The 16,471-nt window shown below is 38.9% G+C and overlaps 1 protein-coding gene across 1 annotated transcript; it reads left to right on the forward strand.

The window, feature by feature from the left end:
- Window positions 1–1,327: 1,327 nt before the first annotated feature.
- On the forward strand, window positions 1,328–15,919 carry LOC117954123 (myosin-7-like). The gene is made up of 38 exons (XM_034887648.1): window positions 1,328–1,382; window positions 1,719–1,792; window positions 1,970–2,177; window positions 3,563–3,706; window positions 4,009–4,165; window positions 4,265–4,292; window positions 4,407–4,512; window positions 4,716–4,808; window positions 4,935–4,998; window positions 5,126–5,224; window positions 5,376–5,479; window positions 6,002–6,140; window positions 6,224–6,342; window positions 6,508–6,657; window positions 6,740–6,910; window positions 6,987–7,296; window positions 7,377–7,450; window positions 7,538–7,743; window positions 7,831–7,954; window positions 8,054–8,446; window positions 8,525–8,767; window positions 8,857–9,033; window positions 9,132–9,277; window positions 9,375–9,465; window positions 9,555–9,944; window positions 10,209–10,335; window positions 10,419–10,537; window positions 10,615–10,811; window positions 12,751–12,934; window positions 13,092–13,257; window positions 13,337–13,461; window positions 13,927–14,235; window positions 14,320–14,523; window positions 14,618–14,914; window positions 15,068–15,172; window positions 15,258–15,353; window positions 15,444–15,578; window positions 15,785–15,919. Exons 3-38 carry the CDS (start codon window positions 1,977–1,979, stop codon window positions 15,803–15,805), a joined length of 5,814 nt encoding a protein of 1,937 aa, XP_034743539.1. The 5' UTR covers window positions 1,328–1,382; window positions 1,719–1,792; window positions 1,970–1,976; the 3' UTR covers window positions 15,806–15,919.
- The last annotated feature ends 552 nt before the right edge of the window (window positions 15,920–16,471 follow it).

The following is a 16,471-nucleotide window of genomic DNA, read 5'->3' on the forward strand; positions in this document are numbered from 1 at the left end:
TTATGGAAACCATAATGATGATCAGAGTGAACATTGTGTGTTTAAGTGTTACAGAATTTCTTTTTAAACAACTTTTCTAAAATCTTTGAAAAACATGGCAGTATTTAAATTGTACAATGTTTTAAAGGGATTTATGATCACACTTGAAAAGAAATCATTAAAGCTACAACATATCAAATTAGGATTCGTCCAGCTGAGCCACATGAATTTGAAGTAACGTCATTAACGCGACATTCGCTGGATCCTTGTAATGTACAGCTTAGTTTTGCAGGCTGCCATTTAAAAACATTGCGGTCACTATAGACTGTTGCTTATTCAAAAATGGCGGTTTGTGCAGCATGTCCCGTGTCGTGCTAGTGACTATTCTCTCTGACCGATTAAAGGTCTGCAGTGTTTTAACTCCACCTTCTAATATCAGCTCAGCTGTCTCACAACATCGACCAGCTGGTACCAAAAAAGTACCGGCTACTAGGTACTATCCACAACATTTGTTAATAGTAAAAAACAAAATCTCCCAAAAGATTCTGCACAACCCTTTGCATTTATTAATAGTTATTTTAATTTGTTAAAAGAGTCAAAATTGTTTAAATCTTTTGTTGATATGAACCCCTTGAGATGAACTATCTTGTTTTCAAGACAGACTTAGTAGATAGAAGCAGTTTCTCCTACTGTTCCTATTCACGGGCACCTATTTAAGATTTTCTGCTGTTTCAGATTTGTTTTGTACAGCAAAAATAGATTTCCCAGAACCCACTGGTCACAGTTGAAGACATACCAAAACATACCACATACTTTGATTATTTGTGTCCAGAAACAGATTATTAAATAAATAAAAAAAATACACGAGAATTTGATATAAAAGAAATAGGCAATTTTGGTCATTTTATTTTTACATTTTTGACCTATAGGTAGAAATTCATAGTTTTGTTGTTATACTTCTACCCCTTTTTGCTCCCCCTTAGAGACAAAAAATAGAATCTGGTTTGTGTCCACCACCAGTCCTCACTGAGATGACAGAAAACAACTGTGGTAGAATTAGAGATAAAAGGCTGTGCTTTGGTAAGTGACATGCGAGTTATGCAAGAGAAAGTTCCTGGCACTGTTCCTAAAAAAATCCCATTATTCGGATGTGAGCAGTTGAAGCAGCCAGACATCATGAAAGCCTTATCATAAGTGATGACAGTGATGGCGATAACCACAATGTGTGTGTGTGTGAGGGTAAAGGGGTATGTGTGAAGTAGTATACCTGTTGAGATATGTGTGTGTGCGTGAGTGGGTCAGGGTGGGAACCTTGGCCTTGTAAGGCAGGGTTAACAGGGGTTATATATTTGATCCCTGCCTTCCCTACAGGTCTAGCAGCTGTTCCTCTCCACCTGGCCTCTGTAAGTCTGCACAACTGATTGTATTTCGAATTATTGCTGTTTGTATACTGTATTTTTCTGCTGTCAAAACTAAAGGTAAATCAATTTAACTATGTGTTAGGAATGTACACTTTTTTTATGTAAAGCATAGCTAACACAAGAGTGACATGCTGAACAAGGTGTGTGCCACAAAGTGTTTTTTGTCAAATATACCTTTAAACGTTTGAACTAGGTTGAACTAATGATCCAAAATACTATTAAGAAAAAACAGATACCTATTAATTTTTCAAATACTAATGTAATTAAGTAACTATAATTCAAACATTTTACAATATCCTCACAATGTCTTACTTATAGTTTTCTCTGCTCCCTTTAGGTCACTGGTATACTCTGACGTCTGAGCTCACCTGTCATCGGAGCTGAACCCACCGGTAAATTCTCCTTTCTTAAGCAAGTCATATTATAGAGTTAAAGATTGACATAAAAGACAAACGTTTTGATTTTCCTTGAAACCACAGTTGAAAAGTAAAGTAAAGGATAACAAGGTGAAGTATGAGATACAGACAGAGTGAAACCTTAATCACCTCTACTAACTGTGTGTACATTAGTGCAGCCATGGGAGATGCAGAAATGTCTGTGTTTGGGCCGGCTGCTCCGTACCTGAGGAAGTCGGACAAAGAGCGTATGGAGGCCTCCACACGTCTCTTCGACATAAAGAAGGAATGCTTTGTCCCGGATCCAGTCGAAGAGTTTGTGAAGGCAACTATCAGCAGCCGAGATGGAGACAAGGTCACTGTAGAGACACAGAATGGGAAGGTTAGTGTCATTTTACCATTCAGACATTTAGTTTACATCATTAACTCATGCGGTTATCTTATCATAGTTGCTATTATACATTATTATTATTACTATTATTCTCATCATCCTTATTATTATTAGGTTGGGTTGCAGAGTATTTTGGTCTCTCTCTCAACCCTCTCTCTCTCCTCTCACTTTCTATTCTATGTATAATTGTGTCATATGGATTGTTTATACTTTACTTTCATTATGCTGGTCTGTTCTGTGCACACCACTCTATTGCATGGCTGTCCGTCAGGGGAGAGGGATCCATCCTCAGTTGCTCTTCCTAAAGGTTTCTTTCTGCTTTTCCTTGTTAAAGTTTTTTTGGGGAGTTTTTCCTTGTCTGATGGTAGGGTCAAAGGACAGAGGGTATTCCGCTGTACAACCCTAACCTTTCTGAGGCAAATTTGTGATTTGTGATTTTGGGCTATAGTAAATTTGACCTAATAAAATTTCTATCAACCCAACTGCTAACTTTGACAAGTCAACATGTGTAAAATAAGTGTATGCACATTGCTAGAATTGCAATAATCTTGGGGTAACCAGAAGTAAAAGATAGACAGAGTTATACATACACAGTTATAAGAGAATTCATTCACAATGAAAAGGGAAATACTTGCCATAAAATAAATGTTTTGCCTTAAGAAAACAATCAACATTTATGTATATTTATTTATATTATGTATAGCACTTTACAATAACAAGCAGGTAACCAAAGTGCTTCACCTCAGAAACTAAGATCTACCTAGAATGCCAAAAGTTAAGCACTGTCAAATCCAGAGACTGCTCCACTTAATTCTTCAGTTCACTTAAAACCAATCTGTCCCAGAACAAAAACTAAATCCATCCTAACTGGGTGACTCCAATCACCAGTATCAGTTAAAGCAGCAAGGGAAACACATTAGATGAGAGTGTCTATGTGAGAGTCCTTTTCTGGGAGCAAGTGATAATGTGAGAGTAACTCAATGTGTGATTCAAAGCATCTATCCTTGAATGAGCGTAAATATAAATTCTATGAGGACCCTGTGTATCACTCCCATTAAAGTGTCTCAAGTAAAGTGTGGTCAAACGAGGCACTGCTGCCATCATGTGTAGCATGCTTTGTAATGTTACACAAGCTGTATAAGAGGGTATCACATGCATGCATGTTGACAAAATCAACAACAGAAATTGTCTGAATGTTTGGCTTACTTACTTATAAGATATTTTTTGTTTTCCCTTTTTTATAACAACTGAAGAGAGCCAGGAAATGAGGGAGAGGAAGGAGGGATGACATGCAGCAAAGGGCCTCGGGTCGGATTTGAATCCTTGATAATGTGACTATTACATATTAATCAGGAAAACTGAATTATTTTCCGTAGACTGTGGTGGTCAAAGAGTCCCAGGTTCTGCAACAGAATCCTCCAAAGTTTGACAAGATCGAGGACATGGCAATGTTGACCTTCCTCCATGAACCAGCTGTGCTATTTAACCTCAAAGAGCGTTATGCAGCATGGATGATCTATGTAAGTAGTCTACAGTCACATGAAAAAGATTTGTCAATAAACTCTACTGTACACCTCTCAAAGTTTGCTGAATGTGATAGAACAGTATGTTTACATGTGTAGAAGATGAGGTCATGGTTAATTTTGCTCCTATTCTTAAATAAATATTGGCATTAGTTCTAAATCTTTAACATAAACAAAATAATGGACTAAAAAGTCAAAATAGTGTGTCAAAAACCTGAAATTATCAATATAGAAAAACATCAACTTTTAAATTACAAATGGTTGCTGTGAACACAGTTTTATTTTTCTGTGTTTCACAGACCTACTCTGGGCTCTTCTGTGTGACTGTCAACCCCTACAAGTGGCTGCCGGTCTACAACCAAGAGGTGGTTGTTGCCTATAGAGGAAAGAAGAGGGCTGAAGCTCCTCCTCATATCTTCTCCATCTCTGACAATGCCTACCAGTACATGCTGTCAGGTAAAACCTACTAAATTTAGATACATTTTCTTAAGTCTACTGTAACTATTCTGAATCTTGACTCACAAAACTGTACTCTCTGCAAATTTGATTTTGTAGACCGGGAAAACCAGTCCATTTTGATCACGTATGTAATGACTTATTCTCGAGAAGCATATATATATGACACTAAATACTCTAAAATAAAATCTTATCCTACATTATGCTACCGTAAGTATTGATCATTGACTTTTAATTGCAGTGGAGAATCTGGTGCAGGAAAGACTGTCAACACAAAGCGAGTCATCCAGTATTTTGCAAGTATTGCAGCTAGCGGTGTAAAGAAAGACCCCAATGCCAAGGACAAGGTAACTAATAAGCTCTGTCAAATGTGTGAGTTGTGGAAGTTGTCATCTATCTATCAACTCTTACCCCCTTTAACTAAATTGGAATACACTTGCTTAATTGCTTGATTGGTTTCAAAAAATGCCACCAGAGGCTGCTAAAGTCCTTCTGTGTACCTTTAAACATTTATTACAGATTGAGCATATATAATGTTCCCTTTTGACAGGGTACGCTGGAGGATCAAATCATCCAGGCTAACCCTGCTTTAGAGGCCTTTGGGAATGCCAAGACCATCAGGAATGACAACTCCTCTAGATTTGTGAGTGTGTAATTTTTGTGTGACTAAATAGTGAATTATATTAGTTTGTTTCCATGTAAACAGTGGCAGCAGCAGATATCAAGGTTTCTTTAAAAATGCAAACTATAAACTACAATACATTTTTAGGGTAAATTCATCCGGATTCATTTTGATGCCAGGGGAAAGTTGGCCTCTGCTGACATTGAAACATGTAAGATTAAACACCCTTTTCTAACATACAGTAATACTGTTAATATTATTTTATTTATGTTTTACAACATAGGTTAGAGTTGATTTTACATGACATTTTTTCTTTCTTGTATATTTCACTTTTTTAGACCTTCTGGAGAAGTCTCGTGTGACTTTCCAGCTCAAGGCTGAAAGAGATTACCACATTTTTTACCAGATTCTCTCCAATAAGAAGCCTGAACTCCTGGGTTAGTACACGGCTATGATTCATTTGTGCCTCAGTGGTAGTTGGCCACCATGAAAAGAAAAAGTGAAAAAATTAAAACCATGGTTGTCATTGGCTTGTTTTGGCACTTGTGTGTCCATCTGTCTGACTTTGACACTCTCTCTATCCTCCAGAGATGCTGTTGATTACAAACAATCCCTACGACTATGCCTTCATCTCTCAAGGGGAAACCCAAGTGGCCTCTATTGATGATGCAGAGGAATTGATGGCAACAGATGTCAGGCTCTCATTTTACTATTATTATGTTAAACTCTAATCATTATGACTAAATGAGTTGCACAGGTTTCATTCCAAAAACAAGACAGTGTTCAAACAATGCAGAGGGCTATGTTGGTTAAGGTACCGGTGAGACAATGAAATGTAATCTAAGAAGTCCAGATGGAGTAACAGATTAATGTGTTCAAATATTTATCAGAAGCTTCTTAGCTGTTTATAATACTCAGAGACAGGATTTTACAACTCTAGAAAAAGTATTAAGTAGTTTCTGACCTTTAATTAAGCTCTCTGTGTGTTGCGCTGATCACACAATTTATGCTCAGACTGGACAATGGCATTCTGAAGTCAGACTACCCATGATGAAGTTGTTCATTTCTTATTGGACAGTTTCTCCACGGAGTACAGAATAGAAATTATAGTAGCTTTTAAGGTTTTAGAATTTTTTGAGTCCCAAATTTAGAATTTAGCTCAAAACTATATTACTTGCACAAATCTTGAGGAGTTATCATGTGTTTCTCCACAGAGTGCCTTTGATGTGTTGGGCTTCACTCAAGAGGAAAAAAACTCTGTGTACAAGCTGACTGGTGCCATCATGCATCATGGCAACATGAAGTTCAAGACCAAGCAGCGTGAAGAGCAGGCAGAGGCTGATGGCACTGAAGGTGAGAGAAGCTCTGTTTGTCATGATGGCCCAGAACAAACAAAGATTGACAATGGCCTTACAGAATTCACTTTCCTTATACAGATGCTGACAAAGTTGCATATCTGATGGGCCTGAACTCGGCAGACCTCATCAAGGGTCTCTGTCACCCAAGAGTAAAAGTAGGGAATGAGTGGGTCACCAAGGGACAAAGTGTTGCTCAAGTAAGAAGTACAAACAAAGTCAACTTAAACCTTATACACAAAGGTTCTATAACCAATGAAGGAATACATTCTGTTTTTGTCAGTATATGGCAACATCTGCAGAGGCTAAAAAGCTTGCATGAAAAAAAAACTGCATTAATTTCTATGCCTTGGTAATTTTTCCAGGTGAACTATGCAATTGGAGCTCTATCCAAGGCGGTTTATGAAAAGATGTTCCTGTGGATGGTGATAAGAATCAACCAGTCACTAGAGACCAAGCAGCCTCGCCAATACTTCATTGGTGTCCTGGACATTGCTGGATTTGAGATCTTTGATGTAAATGATCTTACTAGTTCACAATTAACCTGCCCTCTTTCAACAACATAGATAGAAAATCCTACATATTTTCTCTTTGCAGTTCAACACCTTTGAGCAGCTGTGCATCAACTTCACCAATGAAAAACTGCAACAGTTTTTCAACCACCACATGTTTGTGCTAGAGCAGGAAGAGTACAAGAAAGAGGGCATTGAATGGACTTTCATAGATTTTGGTATGGATTTGCAGGCCTGCATTGACCTAATTGAAAAGGTGAGCGACTACACTATGTTTAGCCTATATAATATTATGATTAGTTTTTGAACAACTCCTATTTTTGTCCCTACAGCCCATGGGTATCATGTCCATCCTTGAAGAGGAGTGCATGTTCCCCAAAGCCTCTGATACCACCTTTAAAACTAAGCTCTACGACAATCATCTGGGGAAATCTGCCAACTTCCAGAAGCCCAGAGTTGTTAAAGGGAAACCAGAGGCCCATTTCGCCCTGATGCATTATGCTGGAACTGTTGATTATAATATCAACAACTGGCTGGTGAAGAACAAGGATCCTCTGAATGAGACCGTTGTAGGACTCTACCAGAAGTCTAATCTCAAGGTGTTATCTGTCCTCTTTGCAAATTACGCTGGAGCAGAAGCAGGTACCCTAACATGATTATCTTGATTGGAAATTCTATATTTAATTTTGTTCTAGCTATAAGCATTATTTTTTTTTTACCAGCTTTGGGTGATGAAGTCAAAAAAGAGAAGAAGAAGAAGGGATCATCATTTCAGACTGTGTCCGCTCTTCATAGGGTATTGTGTATGACATTGTGGTATTTTGCATAATATTGATGCTATAAAAGCCAGTATTTATAAATGTATGGTTCCTCATATTAAAAGGAAAACCTGAACAAGCTGATGACCAACTTGAGGTCGACTCACCCTCACTTTGTTCGCTGCATCATCCCCAATGAGACCAAAACTCCTGGGGCCATGGAGAACCCTCTGGTCATGCACCAGCTGCGCTGTAATGGTGTGCTGGAAGGCATCAGGATCTGCAGAAAGGGCTTCCCCAACAGGATCCTTTATGGAGATTTCAAACAGAGGTATTATCCGATAAGTCAAATACTTTATAATTTAAAGCAGAAGTTAAATATTATTCTCCAAAATACTTTTGGTTTTTTGTTTTCCAGATATCGCATCCTGAATCCTGCTGCCATCCCTGAGGGTCAGTTCATGGACAGCAGGAAGGGAGCTGAGAAACTTCTGGGTTCTCTGGATATTGATCACAATCAGTACAAGTTTGGACATACCAAGGTATCATCTAAAGTTGTTCTCATATTGAGATAATTGAAATATTCCAGTAAGAGATGAAGAAGATAAAGGCCAAAAGGTAAATACCCATTGTGTTGTTAGGTGTTCTTCAAGGCTGGTTTGCTGGGTCTGCTTGAGGAGATGAGAGATGAGCGTCTCTCCAAAATCATCACTGGTATTCAAGCCAGATCCCGTGGTCTTTTGTCACGTGTTGAATATCAGAAGATGGTGGAACGCAGAGAAGCATTATTAGTGATCCAATGGAATGTCCGTTCGTTTATGGGGGTGAAGAATTGGCCCTGGATGAAGCTGTTCTTCAAGATCAAACCGTTATTGAGATCTGCTGAGGCAGAAAAGGAGATGGCCAACATGAAGGAAGAATTCCTGAAGCTGAAAGAGGCTTATGCAAAATCTGAAGCACGAAGAAAAGAACTAGAGGAGAAAATGGTTTCTCTTCTTCAGGAGAAAAATGACCTGCAACTTCAAGTTCAAGCGGTGAGAATGCCACTATACTGACATTTTCCTTTGAATATGTCATTAAGGTATGTGCTAATGAGATTGAATGTTTGGCAGGAGCAAGATAATCTTGGTGATGCTGAAGAAAGATGTGAGGGGTTGATTAAAAACAAGATTCAGCTGGAGGCAAAAGCCAAAGAGCTGACAGAAAGACTGGAGGATGAGGAGGAGATGAATGCTGAACTGACTGCTAAGAAGAGGAAGCTGGAGGATGAGTGCTCTGAGCTTAAGAAAGACATTGATGACTTAGAGTTAACTCTGGCTAAAGTAGAGAAAGAGAAGCACGCCACAGAGAACAAGGTACAGTATGACATCTAAATTAACCTTAATGTGTTTCAGATCAGCAACTTAACAAGGCATCCAGTAACTCATCCTTTCTTGGTTCACAGGTGAAGAACCTGGCTGAAGAGATGGCTGCTCTGGATGATATCATTGCTAAGTTGACCAAAGAAAAGAAAGCCTTACAAGAAGCTCATCAGCAAACACTGGATGATCTACAGAGTGAAGAAGACAAAGTCAACACTCTGACCAAGGCCAAGACTAAGCTGGAGCAGCAAGTAGATGATGTAAGAATCCATATCAAAACTGTACTATTTAGATGATATTGTAAGTATTACAAATAAAATGATTCACAAATATTGTAATCAAATGTATTTGCATTAAGCTTGAAGGATCTCTTGAGCAAGAGAAGAAGATTCGAATGGACCTTGAAAGATCTAAGAGAAAGCTGGAGGGAGACTTAAAGTTGACCCAGGAGACTGTAATGGATTTAGAAAATGACAAGCAACAGCTGGAGGAGCGCCTGAAAAAGTACAAATTCATCATGACATTGTTCATTCAGTATGGTCATTTAATATAGTGAATGTAGTTTCATTTTGGCTAACACTAATCAAACAAAATTTTGCAGAAAAGACTTTGAGGTCAGCCAGCTAAACAGCAAAATTGAAGATGAACAAGCCATAACCATTCAACTCCAGAAGAAGATAAAAGAGCTGCAGGTACAAATGTGAATTAGTAACTGTGAATGAATTACATAAAATAACATTTTCCCAAAGTATTGCCGCATTTAAACATGTTGTTCTACTAGGCTCGTGTAGAGGAGCTTGAAGAGGAGCTTGAGGCAGAGCGAGCTGCCCGAGCCAAAGTGGAAAAACAGAGAGCAGACTTGGCCAGAGAGCTGGAGGAGATCAGTGAAAGGCTGGAGGAGGCTGGTGGAGCAACATCTGCCCAGATTGAAATGAACAAGAAGAGGGAGGCTGAGTTCCTGAAACTTCGCAGAGACCTTGAAGAGGCCACTCTGCAGCATGAAGCCACTGCTGCCACACTCAGGAAGAAACAAGCTGACAGTGTGGCTGACTTGGGAGAGCAGATTGATAACCTGCAGAGAGTCAAGCAGAAACTGGAGAAGGAGAAGAGCGAGCTCAGACTGGAGCTGGATGATGTGGTCTCCAATATGGAACACGTAGCTAAGTCTAAGGTATGTGTGCATCAAGTTGCTCAGGTAATTTTTCACACTGGTGGAACTGACAACCTGGTAGTTAACTAAATGATGACTGTCAACATGAACACCTCCACCTTAAATTTGTTGTTCTTATTAGAAGGTAGTATTAGTATTATAGGTGGACAAGACAAGCTAGATTTAACATTAAGACTTCTATCCCTCTAATCAGCAAAGCATTGAATACATGTCTAGAGATGACTAATGTTGCCTGTGAACTGTATGGTATATTTCCTATATAAGATTAACTTGGAAAAGACCTGCAGAACTTTGGAGGATCAAATGAATGAATACAGGACTAGGTGTGATGAATATCAAAGATCCATTAGTGACTACACGACCCAAAAAGCCAAGCTTCAAGCGGAGAATGGTCAGTGGTACTCTTTGAACTTGAAATAATAAATGTGTTTAATGTGGAACAATGCAATTCTAAAACTTATTTAACCTCTCTAGATGACTTTTCAAGACAGCTGGAGGAGAAAGAATCTCTTATTTCTCAGCTGACCAGAGGAAAGAATTCCTACAATCAACAACTTGAAGATCTAAAAAGACAACTAGAGGAGGAAATAAAGGTATGAAAATGCCAAAATGTATAATTTATCTCTATGTATGTCCAAGAGAAATACCCACATTACCAATATTTATCCAGGCCAAGAATGCATTAGCCCATGCAGTGCAGTCTGCTCGACATGACTGTGACCTGCTCAGGGAGCAGTATGAGGAGGAGCAGGAGGCCAAGGCTGAATTGCAACGCAACATGTCCAAGGCCAACTCTGAGGTGGCTCAGTGGAGAACCAAGTACGAAACTGATGCCATCCAGAGAACTGAGGAACTGGAGGAGGCCAAGTGAGTCTAGTACATGCAAGGACATAAATCCAAAATATTATGTAAGATAAAGCCTTCAAGAAAAGTAAACTTCAAGAGGAACTTTGTTTTTTTTCACCCTGTAAACTATTTTCCCATGTGTTTGTGTCTAAGCGACAAGGAACAAGAATTGTTTAAATCGTCCACTCTTAAGCAAGAGCCCTGCAAACTGGGCTCCAAAGAAAACATATGGGGCATTGGTCACCGTCAATGTACATCAACTTAAAGTGATGTTTTGCTACTGATGCTCAGATTGTCATTATAAGCGTTTGACTACACTATGGAAATCGGCGTCAGTCGCCGTTATCCTGACATGCTTTTATGTGTACTGATGCTAGGTCAACACGGTAACTTTAGCTACTAACGTTCCCTTTGTTCCTCCTGCAGCTCTCTGCTCTTGGAACAGCATTTTTCTTTAGGGAAATGTATTTTCTCCTTTATGGTTGGCAGTAGTTATCCCAGTCAAAATAGTCACTTCAGACCGGATGTATGGACCGTTGTGTTAGGATCAAGTTTAGCACAACTACCCACAACTTCAGTCCATATCCAACAAAGGTGGTCTATGAAAGCTGCGTACAGTGTTGCTTGCAATTTTCTTGCCACAATTCGTAAACACAACCATTGATTTCATTGAAAATCTTTCAAACAACACCTTAAAACACATGGTATGCTTTCTGTACTCCAACACAACAAATTCTCCCTGGCACTCTCTCGTTAACGTTTTTCAACGTTGTCTTCAGGCAACAAGTCACCTCTCGCTAAATTTCAGAACCAGACTTTATCATCTTTAAATTATGTTGTCAGACACTTATCTAAGCCTGTCAGTGGCAAAAACAAGCACATTTTGTGGATGTAAACTGACGGTGACAATTCCCCTGCGCAATTACATTGCAGCCTGTTTCACAGCAAAACTGTTATATCTCCAATAGTCCCTTAGACACAAGATTTAAAGATTCCCTTTAAAGGTGCCCTACCACACAAATCGATTTTACTTGTATTCTTCAAAATATGTTAGGTTCATATGTGTTTGTATGATGTTGTGAATGTGAAAATTAACTGCTTTCTCCTCTGTCAGCTCTAGCCACTGAAAAGAAATAAGTGGACAAATCAGGCCAATAACAAAAGCAGAGAAAATTCTAATATATACCTCAAACTGACACGTTTCTCATAAACATGGCAATTGTGATTCTATGGGTCATACTAACTTTCCAATTTCCACCTCCATTTTAGAGATTTGGAGAAATAAGGACTCATGCAAAACAATGTATATCAGGGCAAGCTGCGTGAGCCTCCTACAATTTGCATAGGGATCTAAATCATATGACAAGATACCAGTGTTACAGTAATTGCTGGCTGGCCTTTGTTATTTGGAGTAGTGAAACACAGCCTCCAATTTGATGTATTTACTGTATACAGCTTGGGCCTCTCTAATCTGTGGACACATCTTGATTTTGAAGTCTGGCATCCAAAGGCCCTCACGCTTTCAAACTAAAGTTCTATTCCTCATAAGAGGGTCACGGATGTACGTAAAAGGCAATGGGATTGAGAATGGAAATGCTGACACTGAGGCAGAATAGTTTGAATAAAAAGTGAAATGACTAGCGTTCATCTTCATGATAGTCCATGGGATAATCAGCCATTGCGCAACACTTTTGAGTTTCCTTTAAAGGCAACAAACCGCAGTGAAAGTCAGCCTCAACAAACCGATGTGCCTATATGAATATGGCAGCCGTAGATGTGAAATTATTCATGTAAAAATCATGTCTATTTGGAAAGCTGAAGGAGGCTCAGACAGCTTGCCCCAAAATACAATGTTTTATATATTTGTTTTATGTCTCCACTTTGAATAAAGCAGGGCTCCTTTGCTGCATGTCATTTCACATCTCAACTGCCTTAATTTAGAACTTGTTTTGTTTTTTAGAAAGAAGCTGGCTCAGCGTCTGCAGGATGCTGAGGAGGCTGTGGAAGCAGTGAATGCTAAATGCTCGTCTCTGGAGAAGACCAAACACAGGCTGCAGAATGAGATTGAAGATCTAATGGTGGATGTGGAGAGGTCTAATTCTGCTGCTGCTGCTCTGGACAAGAAGCAAAGAAACTTTGACAAAGTATATAAGTATTTTATAATCTTCAAAAAACTGGGGTTTCAAAATATTGTTACATTGCAAATGGAGTCTCCTTAAATGATCACCTTTGCCAAAACTGTAGAACGCTTGATGTGGTGATTTGAACTTAAAATTGTAAAATTTGTATCTCAATGTCTAGGTCCTGTCTGAGTGGAAACAGAAATATGAGGAGTGTCAGTGTGAGTTGGAGAGCTCTCAGAAGGAAGCCAGGTCACTGAGCACTGAGCTCTTCAAATTAAAAAACTCCTATGAAGAATGTCTAGACCAACTGGAGACCATGAAGAGAGAGAACAAGAATCTTCAGGGTAATATACTACTTAATGTGCCCAAACAATCAATTCACATTGCAGGTGCCACATTAAGTACAATTACTTTCATTCACAGAGGAGATTTCTGACCTCACTGAGCAACTTGGTGAGGGAGGAAAAACTGTTCATGAGTTGGAAAAAGTCCGTAAGCAGATAGAGCAAGAAAAGAGTGAGATTCAGTCTGCCCTTGAGGAAGCAGAGGTAAGACTAAAAGCTCAAATCATCAGTAGAGTATGTATAGTTTACAACAGCCACTTTCTACTTCTACTTCTAGAAATGTTGTACTTCTTACTCCACTACAGCTTTACTTTACAAATTAAGATTTTTTGCATCCATGTACTGTAGTTTATAAAAATACAATGTTCTATTATAACTTAAACTACCTACCAATATAATGGCCTACAAGTCCAGCTGAAGTTATTAGCTTAATTAACACAGTTTTATAATTTTCATCAATCCAGTTTCTAAAATTAGAGGGTTTTCCTGCATTGAATACTTTTACGTTTAATACTTTAAGTATATTTTCCGGATGATACTTACATACTTAGCCCTTAATTAACATTATTAATGAAGGATTTATTTTTGTAACAGAGTGCTTTTACAGTGTGGTATTTGAACTTTTACTTAAGTAGAGAATCTGAATACTTCTTCTACCACTGATCTTAGGGTACTCTTGAGCATGAGGAGGGTAAGATACTAAGAGCCCAGCTTGAGTTCAACCAAATGAAAGCAGACATGGAGCGTAAACTAGCTGAGAAAGATGAGGAAATGGAGCAGTGCAAGAGGAACTTGCAGAGGATGATAGACACCCTGCAGAGCTCTCTTGAGGCTGAGTGTCGCAGCAGGAATGAGGCTCTCCGTTTGAAGAAAAAGATGGAGGGAGACCTCAATGAGATGGAGATCCAGCTAAGCCAGGCCAACAGGCAAGCAGCTGAGGCCCAGAAACACCTCAAATCTGTTCATGCACATCTCAAGGTAAAAAAGGGAACATGCCTCTCATTTTTGCTGGCATCATTACTATGGTATCTTAGTAACCAGAGGCTTTGAACCTTTTTTCAGGATGCTCAGCTCCAGCTAGATGACTCTCTTCGATACAATGATGATCTGAAAGAAAACAATGCCATAGTTGAGAGACGCAACACCCTTCTTCAGGCCGAAGTGGAGGAGCTCAGGTCTGCTCTGGAGCAAACTGAGAGAGGTCGCAAACTTGCTGAGCAAGAGCTGCTGGACGTTAGTGAAAGGGTGCAGCTCCTGCACTCACAGGTATGGCAGTTGCTAGACTTTTAAGCTTTAAAAAAATGTATTTTACAGGTTCCTCTCTAGTACATTGTATAACAGAATTACCTTTACTATAAAGAACACCAGCCTGATGAATCACAAGAAGAAGCTGGAGGCTGATACAGTCCAACTTCAGACAGAAGTAGAAGATGCTGTGCAGGAGTGCAGAAACACTGAGGAGAAGGCCAAGAAGGCCATTACAGATGCTGCCATGATGGCAGAGGAGCTGAAGAAAGAGCAGGACACCAGCGCTCATCTGGAGCGTATGAAGAAGAACATGGAGCAAACCATCAAAGACCTGCAGCACCGTCTGGATGAAGCTGAACAGATCGCCATGAAGGGAGGCAAGAAGCAGGTGCAGAAGCTAGAGGCCAGGGTGAGTAATTCTTTCCAGTTTGTGATGTCTGTTTGTTTCTTAGCAGTTATGTTGAATTAAGTTATTATATATTATATATATATTATATATTATATGTTATATATTGAATTAAGTTATTGGTATTGTTATCTAAAGAATATTGTCCTTGTCCAGGTGAGGGAACTGGAAAATGAGGTGGAAATAGAGCAGAAAAAAAGCATTGAAGCTGTGAAGGGCGTCCGTAAATATGAGCGCCGTATCAAAGAACTTACCTATCAGGTTTGTAGCCTTCATTAATCTGCATGTTTGGTTAAAGACCTTTTAAAGGAAATTGACTTTTTAACCTTGTGTCTTATTTTCTCAGACTGAGGAGGATCGCAAGAATATTGCCCGACTCCAAGATCTGGTAGATAAGCTGCAGCTGAAAGTGAAAGCCTACAAGAGAGCTGCCGAGGAGGCTGTAAGTGTGGAAATGTGTTAAGTAAGGTCTTTATTTGGCTTCTGCCCTCGTCAATGTGTATCTATGTATCGTTTTATTTATCCTGAACAGGAGGAACAGGCTAATGTTCATCTTGGCAAGTTCCGCAAACTTCAGCACGAGATGGAAGAAGCTGAAGAGAGAGCTGACATCGCTGAGTCTCAGGTCAACAAGCTGCGGGCGAAGAGCCGTGATGCTGGCTCCAAGGTTTGAAGCATGCATATCATCTGAGCCTTACACATGCTGCCCTCTGTTAACTGCATTTAACAAGTATTAGTACAAATAAGTGTTCAAAATAAATGTTTGGTTTATATAAATGAATGCATTGCTTTGTGGCACTGAAGCAATACTAATCTTAAGAACTAACAGCTTTTTCTCTTTTTCTTTCTTTCCAACCTCAACGGCTGTAACAGAAAGGCTTTGATGAGGAGTGAAGCTTCGGAGCCTGAAGAAATCCTTTTACCTTAGATCTACGACAGAGTATTAGGTCCAATAGGAGGGGAAACAAAATCTGAGATTGTGAGAATAAAGTTGTAATTAAATTAGAATAAAATCAAAATATTGAAACTACAGTAGGCTACAGTAGCATATGTACTCTCAGGTAATGTTAAAGCATTCAGATGTAATCCAATCAATTTATTAATTAAAACCAACCTATTCTTTTCTTAGTTTATTCTTGAAATATTACAACTTTTTTCTTGTAATTTTATGCGTTTAGATCGCCTCGTTTAGTAACTATAACTATTCACAACCTGTAGTGCTTAATAAAATCTCAACAACCTGTTGCCCAACATTGTATTCTTTCAATAAAGAAATGATGTAAAAGAAATAAGTGGGTTCATGGAACACTGTTTAGAAAATACTGTATTCATTGTAACCTAAGTACTGACTGGTCAGTAGCGCCAAAGAAGTTACATTGCAAATTACAAATATTATATATAATAAAGTATTTCAACAATATAAAATGCCAACATCGATTTTTGTAAACTAAAGAGGACTGTCAATGTCATTAGGATAAGTGGAGTTAGATTGATTCAAATGCTTCAAGGTAAATTATGATGTAAGCCAAGCGTCAGTGTTTAGTGGTCTAAGGAATCAGG

The sequence above is a fragment of the Etheostoma cragini genome, chromosome 12 (assembly GCF_013103735.1).
Source record: "Etheostoma cragini isolate CJK2018 chromosome 12, CSU_Ecrag_1.0, whole genome shotgun sequence".
In the NCBI taxonomy this organism is placed as follows: Eukaryota; Metazoa; Chordata; class Actinopteri; order Perciformes; family Percidae; genus Etheostoma; species Etheostoma cragini.